Source organism: Takifugu flavidus, chromosome 20 (genome assembly GCF_003711565.1).
Source record: "Takifugu flavidus isolate HTHZ2018 chromosome 20, ASM371156v2, whole genome shotgun sequence".
NCBI lineage: Eukaryota > Metazoa > Chordata > Actinopteri > Tetraodontiformes > Tetraodontidae > Takifugu > Takifugu flavidus.
The window spans coordinates 5,220,855-5,230,223 of NC_079539.1; the positions used below are offsets into that span (position 1 = coordinate 5,220,855).

Consider the following 9,369-nt stretch of genomic DNA (forward strand, 5'->3'; position numbering starts at 1 on the left):
TGCAAAGCTTTTGGATTCTATATAGTCAAACTTTACATTCATGCAAGGCAACAAAATAGTTTATGGCCTTTTAATGGGTGGTTTAATCTCCACAGATCAGAGAAAAATGCATATCAGGTACGTAAATATGCTACTAAAAACTGTACCTGTTTAATAAAAAGCTGCGGCCGCTCACAGGAGCTTGGTTTTGCTTCACATAATGATAATGGGGCAAATGAACCGGCCTCACTGTGTCCAAATGTTCCCTTAAATGTCTATAATTACAGCGTGAAATTGCGCTTGCGCATTCAGATTCAAGAAACAGCTCACGCATAACAGAATTAAAGTTTCTGTACAGATCCAGATAAACCAGATATGATATAACTCATATTTTTAGCTCTCATTAGTCTTCCTGCACAGCTTTTCTATGTTCATTCCCAATCTTTCAAAGAAGAGTTAATATTTGACAAGTCAACACATTTGTGCGTCTAATTTCTTCACTTTTTGTACCTGCTGAAATTATTGCAAGATACGAAATAATAATAATGATTTGGTTTGAGAAAACAGGACTTGACGACATGCCTGTTTTTAAAGTCTGGTTGCTGGATGTGTTTGATCCAGATAGTCAGTCTAATAACAGAAGTCGGTGGCCGCTTTGCTCTATCAGTGCACGAACCTCAAACATAACCACGCGTGTTGGGTTCAGATGTACAGATCCTATGTATAGGCCAGACCTGAAGACAGCTGCCGTTGGCACCGCCGCAGATTTTAGCTACTGGTAACCAGTTCCTGCTGAGCCATACGGAACCTGTAATGAGACGCGTAGCGTGATGAGGTGGTTTTAATGGGAGACCCAGAATTATAATTACTATTATTACAAGTCAACCCTCCCTGTAAAACACACGTGTATGCACTCTTTCACTCTTTCACCCTTTCCTCGAACACTACAGGTTTCCAAACTGTGGGGCGTGTAGCAGTAGTGGGCCATAAGCATCAATTTGGCGGTGCAAGAACAGGAATGTCAGTCTTGTTTTTTCTTACTTTCTATACAGAAATTGAACTTACACTTCAGAGAACCCCTATAGTTGCCATTAAAGGGATCTGATATTGGAATTTCTAACGCATGAACCAAAATCTGAATTTAGTTTTTCTTACTAAAGAAGAGGGAAAGAAGTCATGTCTGCTCTTGGACTGAAATGTTCTTGCAGGGTCATGAGGCAACGTACGCACATACGTTATAAAGCAGATGGGACGATACCACACGACCGCCCCAGAACCCGTCGTCGTGAATCATGTGCAGCACAAGCCTGTAATAACATGTGATCATGTGACATCTGATCCCACCTTTGATACTCACAGCTGTGACCGAGGAACCCTTTGATAATCCAGCACGCCCGCACTAAGATTAGATCTGACATGCAGATTTTTACAAAACAGTTAATTTCACCAAAGGAGATCACCACCACTGCACGCTTCGAAGGACTGACCTTTGAAAATCCAAGAAAACATTGATTATTACATAATGTATGGAATTTATGGAAAGATTATTTGAATGTATGTACTGAAAGTTTACAGGAAAGAGGATTCTTATATTCAAACACTCCAAAACTCTGTTTTGCATAATTTCCAAATAAGCACAATAGAATCGGTTAATGTTTAATCCACCCAATTTCAACCAGACGGAGAGCACGTTTAAAATATTTCACTAAGAAGAACAAACAATAACCTATATGTATATTTAACGCAGCAAGTAGAAAATAAGTTTTGACCAACGTGCTGCGACGTCGAAGGAAACATTTAAGAAAAAGGAAAAAGGGAAGCAACCGCAGATTTTGAAATCGCGCGGTTATCCTTGAGGTTGCTGCTTCTGCGTAAATGGCTGCAGGCCAGCAGGATCACTGAGGCTCTGATCCGAACAGAAAGGTCATACGGAACCGAGGAAGATCCTCGCAAACTGAATGTCAGTCAAATGACTGGAGGGGATTCCTTTCAGCATCCTGACTACATTATATTTTTACATTATGTTATATTTTGTCAATTAAATGGGTGTAAATAAAGCTGTGTCTCTGGTGTGATGAGTCTCCCTGCAGAGCTCTGTGTCTGAAGGGAGGCATTCATTAGAGCGCTCCACCACCCACATGCAGTTTACCAACCTCTCAACCTCACATTAACAATCTCTAGTGTCTGTGTGTACATAATGTGCGTGTTTGTGTTAAAGTGGGCTTGGCGGGACTGAACTTTTCCGCTCAGACCCTGGTTCCACTGACCTTCGCAAAGTTATTTTCTTCGGCCAGTTTGTGTTGGATATGAATGACAGGTTACCCCCCCAAATAAACAGAGCGGAGATATTCAGAAGGTTTTCTCACATGTGCAGCCGTGATGTCAAACTATACAGGGATGCCAGAAAGAATAAGGATCTGTTTATTCAGTCAGTTCTAGGCTATGCTATAGCTGCTTTAGCAGTTGGTGTTGGTGCCCCAATAGATGAAGTAACCTGGAATGAACACCCCCCCCCCCCCCCCCCCCCCCACACACACACACACACACACACACACAAACACAGTGCTGGTAATAAAAGAATCATGTGGCCGTCAGTTGGGGAGAAGACAGACAAACATCCCATGGTGATGTGAGAGGTTAGCGATCATGTGCCACTGAGGCCAAGGACGGAAGGTGTTGACGCTAATGAATCCAGAATCATCCCGGAGAGCGATCCGAGCTGCTGGTATGTCAGCCGGCTGGTTGCTAGAACACAGTCACCTGCCAGAATTATCCTAGACATGCTGAGCTGTTAGTCTGTGGCTTGATGTGGTGAGACGGGCAGCTAGGGAAAGCTCTGCAGACACAATGGAACCTGGCCAAAGTGGAGTAGAGCTGTGTGAAGCTCTGGCAGTCTAACATGAGAGATTTTTTTTTCTCTTCTCTTTTTGTAGAACACCCAAACATTTTGTTTGGTTAGCTCGTGGTGCTGGGATGAAGGCCAGGCTTTCCGTTTGTGGAATTTAGGGAGAGCGAGAGTGTGATATTTAAATCACATAAAGAGCAAAGAAGGTTCTGCAAAGCAGAAAGTCTAAAGTCAATTATATGATAAAATAAATGTCTTCCTTCTACCCCATTAACAGATTCATATTTGTGTCCGCTACTGTTATCACAACAGGATGAAAACCTGGGAAAAGCTGCGACTTGGACTTTAACTGTTGAACAAAATCATTTTGAGGATGTTTTTTCGGGGAAATACTGGACATAAAGTGGTCACGTGCTTTTGCTTCACGAGTTAAAAACACTAAAATGTGCGTTATATTTTTACACACCTTGATTCACGATGTCGGCTGTTCCAAAAATGGCCACTAGATGTCTCCCTTGTCATAATATCGCTGTTGATTTCTTTCCCTCTAGGATCGTCAAAAGTTCAGAATATAAGATAAAATAATATAATTTGGAAATTATCCAAAAAGGATTAAAAAGATAATTTGGCAATAATCCACTAGAATCACCCATTTAAAAACAATAGGTTGATGATTACAATTTACTAACAGTCAATTTTTGTATAAACCGTTTCAGTTAAACTTAATCATTTTGGAAGAAAGAATAAATTTCAAATTCACATGAAAACTGAAACTCAAACTGAAACCAAACAGTATTTTATTTAAGTTCACAAAGGTCGAAGGAAAAAAAAACTATTTACATAAACAATACTGAGACTAATCATTGTCAGAATTTTCTTTTAGTATGGACAAATCATGTTCATAAAAAAAATAGCTTCCTTTTTATACACAAATGAAGGATAATGACAAGCAGAAAGGAAGGAAACAATTGAAATGCATTTAATATTGGCCATCAGTGAAAAAAGGGCAGTTTATTCAGATAAGTAAGAGTCTTACAAGTCACCACCCCATAATAGGTCCGTAACAGTGAACATCGTCCATCCTTCTGCCTCATGTCTGCCCACACTCTGTCCAATTCATCAGGTCTCATTCTGGCAGAGTTAAACAGATATCGGTAACAGCAGGCATTGTAGCGGACGTGTTTGTCTCCGACCCACCGGGCACTGTGGGTTGGTGCCACACCCGCCCTCTGAGCACAAAAGCCTACAAACACATCCACAGGTACGGGCAAATGCACCGCCGACGCTGCCACGTACACCTTCCGGACCACATCCTGGGACAGGACATAAGCAGTCCCATCACAGTATTCAGGCAGATACTTGCCAGGGTACAGAGCTGGCGACAAGTAGCCAGGGCTGTTGGGATCTCTTTCTGGTGATTCCCTCTGGATCACCCTACCCAGATATAGATTCTCAGGGTGCCTGTGCAGGCCTAGAAGATAACCTCCAATGGAGGGGAGGTTGAGGAAAACAGCATCCTCGGTCAGCAGAACAAAGCGTGCCACAGGACAAAAGGTGATCACCCAGCGGAGTGCAAGAATTGTCCTCTCAGTTGGGCCACGGAGCGAGGAGTCATCCACGGAATGACCCTGGACGACGTCTCCATGGAGGTCAGATTCAGCCATGAGAGCCTTTTGTGCAGCAGAAGAGTGAGATGATCCCAAGAAGAAGAGAACATGTGATGGGAAGCCTTGGATGGAAGTCTGGTTGGCCCACGTCCTCCTGATAGCATCTCTTTGTGTGTTATTAGCCACCGAACTAAAGACTAGGGTGAGGAGAAAGAGGTCAGACTTCCCGCAGGCACTGGGGTTAGCAATCGTATAATCCTGGGATATATTTTCCCTGGCGACGCTCAGGTCCAGCTTCCTCGCTTTCTCCCTCACGTCGATAACCATGCCATCCGTGTAAACCCCAGGGGTGGGCTGCAGGAGGTACTCCTCTACAAAGTCAGCCCCAAACAACAGGGCATGGAAGAGAAGCACATTGAAGAGAAGGAAAGACCACTGGTGGGTGCGCAGTTTGCACAGGGAGCACTGGAACATGGCAGAAAAAGAACTCATGAGCCTACACAATTAAAATTTATAATCAACAAAGAATTAACACGGTACCTGCATGACTGCTACTAAAAACAGTCTTGTTTCCTCTGGTTTTAATGGAAGTCCTTCTGCTTTAATCAGTTCAGGAGCAATACAGGTAGACAGACAAGGTTTCCACTTTCATGACATCCATGGTAACCCTGCACCTGAACACACACGTCACATGCTACCATCAGAAGAGTGGATCCTGTATCATGCATAAAGCATTAATGATGTAGGGATGGAAGGTTTCAGCCATTATACATATTTTAACAGTGCAAAAGTTGTAACGTGCTTTCAAACCTACTTTTTCACAGACATAATGAGACCACGCATACAAAAGGGATTTCAATTCTATTCTCACTGTGAAGCCAAACTACACACATGGAATAAAGTTTACAAATCTAGATGCACATCATTTTATTCATTTCTTACTGTACCTGTCCAGCTAATATACCCTTAATGGTTACATTTTGTCAACAAGCTTGTCACAATTTCTCCACTCTACTGTCAAATATTTGGTAAACCTTGCCAGTATATATTATAGATATTGATTGTTTTTATATATAAATCAATAACTAGTGACATGCCTTAGCTTTTTTCTTTTTTTTTGCAAGGTTATACGTTATATTTAACTAGTACCGTAATTGTATCGGACAGGCTGGTGTGAAATTAAACGTATTTCCTATTGTCCCACTAGATGGCAGTACATTCCCATCACAATGAATGTTAAGCCTGTGTGACAAAACGAAGAAGAAATAGAAACTATAGAAGAAGAAAATAAAGGCTGCATCGTGAAGTTCCTAAACAAGAACGTCATGGCAGCCACCATAGAAGGTTTACTGGGGGAGATCTCCGGCGTTGAACACCCAACTGAAGAGCTACAGCTTTTAAAAACAGCGTTGTTGTCTATACCTGTCAACGCATTGAGGGACGCCGTGAGCGGACAGCGTTTCAATGTTATTTTCGCTCTCTTGAACTCTGATTGCAGGTCGGTGTTCATTTCACATCTTTTAACAGTGTTAGCAAATGAAAGGGTGAATATTGCTGAGTCAGTCGTTGGTTGGTGCTCATTAAAAGCCAATGCTTCTCCTAAATCTCCTGTTTCAGTGGAAATTTAACACACCTGGGATTGCGTGGTGTTAATGAGCAATGGAATAAAGCAAATGCTGAGTGGTTGCAACACGAACTATTTAGCATGCTGGAATTAAAAATATGTTTGTGTGCAGGGAGCAGGTTGAGCTGTGCGTGGACATCCTTGAACGTATTTTAATAGCCCTCAGCCCAGTCTGCTTGGTGCAGAAGTACAGAGCAGAGCTGCAGGCCGGGCTCACCCATCCTAATGACACTGTTAAAATACTGGCATTGACCCAGGTGAGCTGCACACACACACTCGTCCACACACTCGATCTCCCCAAACTCTGACTTTGTTACTCTTACCATTAGATTGGCAGGATATTGGAGCACCCTGACGCTGCCACTGAAGTCCTCAACAACCACGATGTTCTTCAAGCAGTCATTCACTGCATTAGAGAAGAGAAGATTGCTGTTGCGAAACAGGTAATGGCAAAACACCCCGGAGCCTGTTTGAGTTGTATTTTTAATCGGCGACTTTAAATGGCTCTCTTTGTTTTCAGGCCATTCAGTGTTTGTCTAAATTGAGTCATTCCAAGCCAGGGCTGGACAAGCTGTTCCACGGCGACTTGCTGGCGGTTCTGAAGGATGTAATGGCTACTAGTGACATCGTCAGATACAGAATATATGAGGTGGCTTACTTCAGATGTCTTCATTGCAGTGTCTATTAGGCACTGAAACCCCTGAATGTTTCATCAAAGTTGTCATTTCTAAAACCATATTAACACTATCCGACGTATTTTCTGATGCCCTGTGCAGCTGGTCGTGGAAATCTCATCCGTGTCTCCCATCTCTCTCGGTTACTGTGCCAACAGCAGCTTCATCGCACAGCTGCTTGGAGAGCTGACAGGCGATGATGTCTTGGTCAGGTAATAAAAAGACTCAGAAGTGCATCAAAGGAACCTCGGGAAGATTTATTTTTTAAATTCTGTTTTCTCCAGAGCTACAGCCATTGAGATGGTGACCACTCTAGCCCAAAGCCAGCATGGACGACAGTATCTGGCTCAGCAGGGTATAATGGACAAGATTTCCAACATGATCAGAGGTGCCGAGACTGATTCCTTTTCCTCCCTTTACATTCCAGGTGGGTTTATTTATATACATAGTGTTCAGGTGAGGCAGCAAACACTCAAATGAGCCTTTTACAAAACAGATTGTTACTTTGCAGGGTTGGTAAAGTTCTTTGGAAACTTGGCCATCATGGACAGCCCTCAGCAGGTTTGTGAAACCTACCCGGCCTTTCAGAACAAAGTTTTTGAGATGGCCCTTGACCCAGACCCTGTAATGAACGGCGTGGCTCTGGACACTTTGGGATTACTCGGCTCCACTATAGAGGGCAAGCAGGTCCTTCAAAAGACAGGTTAGTTTTTCTTAATCTCATAGAAAAGCAAATTTCTATTAGAAATTTGTGTTTATACTTATTGCAGAGGATGTTGACAGTTTTCTGTGTGTTTTCAGGTGAACAGTTTAGGACTGTGTTGAGAAGAATGAGCCAGCTCGCCAGTTCTGGAGCTACAGAGCTCAGAGTGCGCAGCCTGGATGCTATATCACAACTTCTCACTCTACAGGTATGTACAGGAGCATCTCTAACATGGTCAAAATCCAACATTCAGGGAAAACGTCTTGAATGCGTAACCTTTTGTTGCAGCCGGAGCAGCAGACGGAAGACCTCTCGGCGTTGACAGAGTCCTGGTTCCACCTGCTGTCTAAACAGCCCATGGACATGATCCGCAACATCAGCACTCAGCCTTTTCCAGAGCTGCACTGCGGAGCTTTAAGAATATTCACAGTCAGTCCTCTATTTCTAAAAAGCACCATCAGCTCTTGCTGTGATCAGATAATTACCGTTGGATTTGTCTTTCAGGCTATTGCCACTCAGCCCTGGGGTCAGAGGTTAATGGTCAGCACTCCCAGTTTCATGGAGTTTGTTTTGGATCGTTCGACGGGCCAGACGAAGGAGGCCAAAGATGCAAAGTTTGAGCTGGTGGGATCGCTCGTGTCTTCGTCCACAGCTGTGCAGATTCTGGGCAGCCAGCAGTACATCAGTCTGAAGGCTTATCTGAGAGAGGGACCTTACTACGTTTCAGCCGTGGCCTCAGTCGGCACAGAAGGAGCTGAGTGAATCCTGCCCTCAAAGCTGCACCGGTGGACTGTTATTTACTCACTTATAACTGGGTACAGGCTTGAAGACAGTAACTGGGGTGTAATAATGGATGAATAATATAGTCGTTCTAACCTCCCAGGGCTTGTTGTTCATTGATTCAAAATGCGCTACTCTGGCATTCTTACAGCTTTAACATTAGTCTGTTTAAGAACATAGGTGTGTAAATTTAATTGCTTGGTTAAACTGTTTGTTGCTCTTTACCAAGGATGGCTCCACTCATTCGCTGTATTTGTCAGGTTTTCTTCAGTCGGCCTCAAATTAATTTGCACTGATGCAACATTGTAGTAGTGTCATTTTCATAGTCCCAATGTGTGCTGGAAAATCAATAGAATATCACAAATACAGACTCTATAGTCCACAGTAAATACAGGATTATTGATTATATTTGAAAATTTGCTACCTGTAAGGAGATGAAAATGTTTTTTTGTACTTTTGTAATTTTTGTGGTTGCTAAAATAAATTTTCTGTGCATTCCAGTTGATCTGCAGTTCATTTATCTGCCACTGCAAGAAACTAAAATTGGGTGTTTTATGCTAATCTTAAAAAGTCATTGTCCTCAATGTAGCATTCTTATTCATAGGATTTAACTGCAGCTCTTCCTCGCTTCCTCTAGAGGGAGACATTTTCACCACGGGTCCACAGAGAGCAAGTCGCGGGTTTTATCAGTAGTGGGAGTTGTTTCCGATGTTTATTCACATTGATCGACCCCCTAACATAATTTATTTGAAATGCCAGCTCCGTCAAAACAAATAGTTGCTTTTGATGTGGAAACTCACAGATTACACGTAAAGTTAACATCAACATGATTTTAAACTGACTAACACAGAATGTATTTAAATCCAAAGAGTTCTTATATTTGCATATCTGCAATTGAACATTTTTTCCCTCAGGACAAAATCTTCACACTTCCATCAGAGGGACTGAGTCAGTCTATCAACACCCATCATGATCTTAAAAATCTACTTGCGACCTTGAGTCACCTCCACCCCAGTGAGTCATATCAGCGCTCCCACATCTCCACGCTCACTCCTGTTTACATCACCAGAACAACAAAGATTTGCATATTTAATCAAATAAGAAATCTAATCCAGTGTCTAGTATAGGCTTAAATATTGTTTGTATTCATTGCTTAT

At 42.5% G+C, this 9,369-nt stretch overlaps 2 protein-coding genes across 2 annotated transcripts; one reads left to right on the top strand and one right to left on the bottom strand.

The window, feature by feature from the left end:
* Positions 1-3,604: 3,604 nt before the first annotated feature.
* On the bottom strand, positions 3,605-5,104 carry LOC130517190 (beta-1,3-galactosyltransferase 9). Its single transcript, XM_057018911.1, has 2 exons — positions 4,972-5,104; positions 3,605-4,896 (listed from the first exon to the last, which is right to left on the bottom strand). Exons 1-2 carry the CDS (start codon positions 4,975-4,977, stop codon positions 3,817-3,819), a joined length of 1,086 nt encoding a protein of 361 aa, XP_056874891.1. The 5' UTR covers positions 4,978-5,104; the 3' UTR covers positions 3,605-3,816.
* A 581-nt stretch (positions 5,105-5,685) lies between these two features.
* Positions 5,686-8,712, top strand: psmd5 (proteasome 26S subunit, non-ATPase 5). Its single transcript, XM_057019295.1, has 10 exons — positions 5,686-5,929; positions 6,168-6,312; positions 6,385-6,498; positions 6,576-6,704; positions 6,832-6,941; positions 7,014-7,156; positions 7,241-7,432; positions 7,531-7,640; positions 7,721-7,861; positions 7,937-8,712. The coding sequence occupies exons 1-10, from the start codon at positions 5,757-5,759 to the stop codon at positions 8,192-8,194; spliced, it is 1,515 nt and encodes a 504-aa protein (XP_056875275.1). The 5' UTR covers positions 5,686-5,756; the 3' UTR covers positions 8,195-8,712.
* The last annotated feature ends 657 nt before the right edge of the window (positions 8,713-9,369 follow it).

Bases quoted from the DNA above. Each gene is read 5' to 3' on its own strand.
- psmd5 (XM_057019295.1), top strand. From the start codon at position 5,757: ATGGCAGCCACCATAGAAGGTTTACTGGGGGAGATCTCCGGCGTTGAA. The intron at 6,313-6,384 runs GTGAGCTGCACA...TCTTACCATTAG, and splicing joins AAATACTGGCATTGACCCAG to ATTGGCAGGATATTGGAGCA. The intron at 7,862-7,936 runs GTCAGTCCTCTA...TTTGTCTTTCAG, and splicing joins GAGCTTTAAGAATATTCACA to GCTATTGCCACTCAGCCCTG.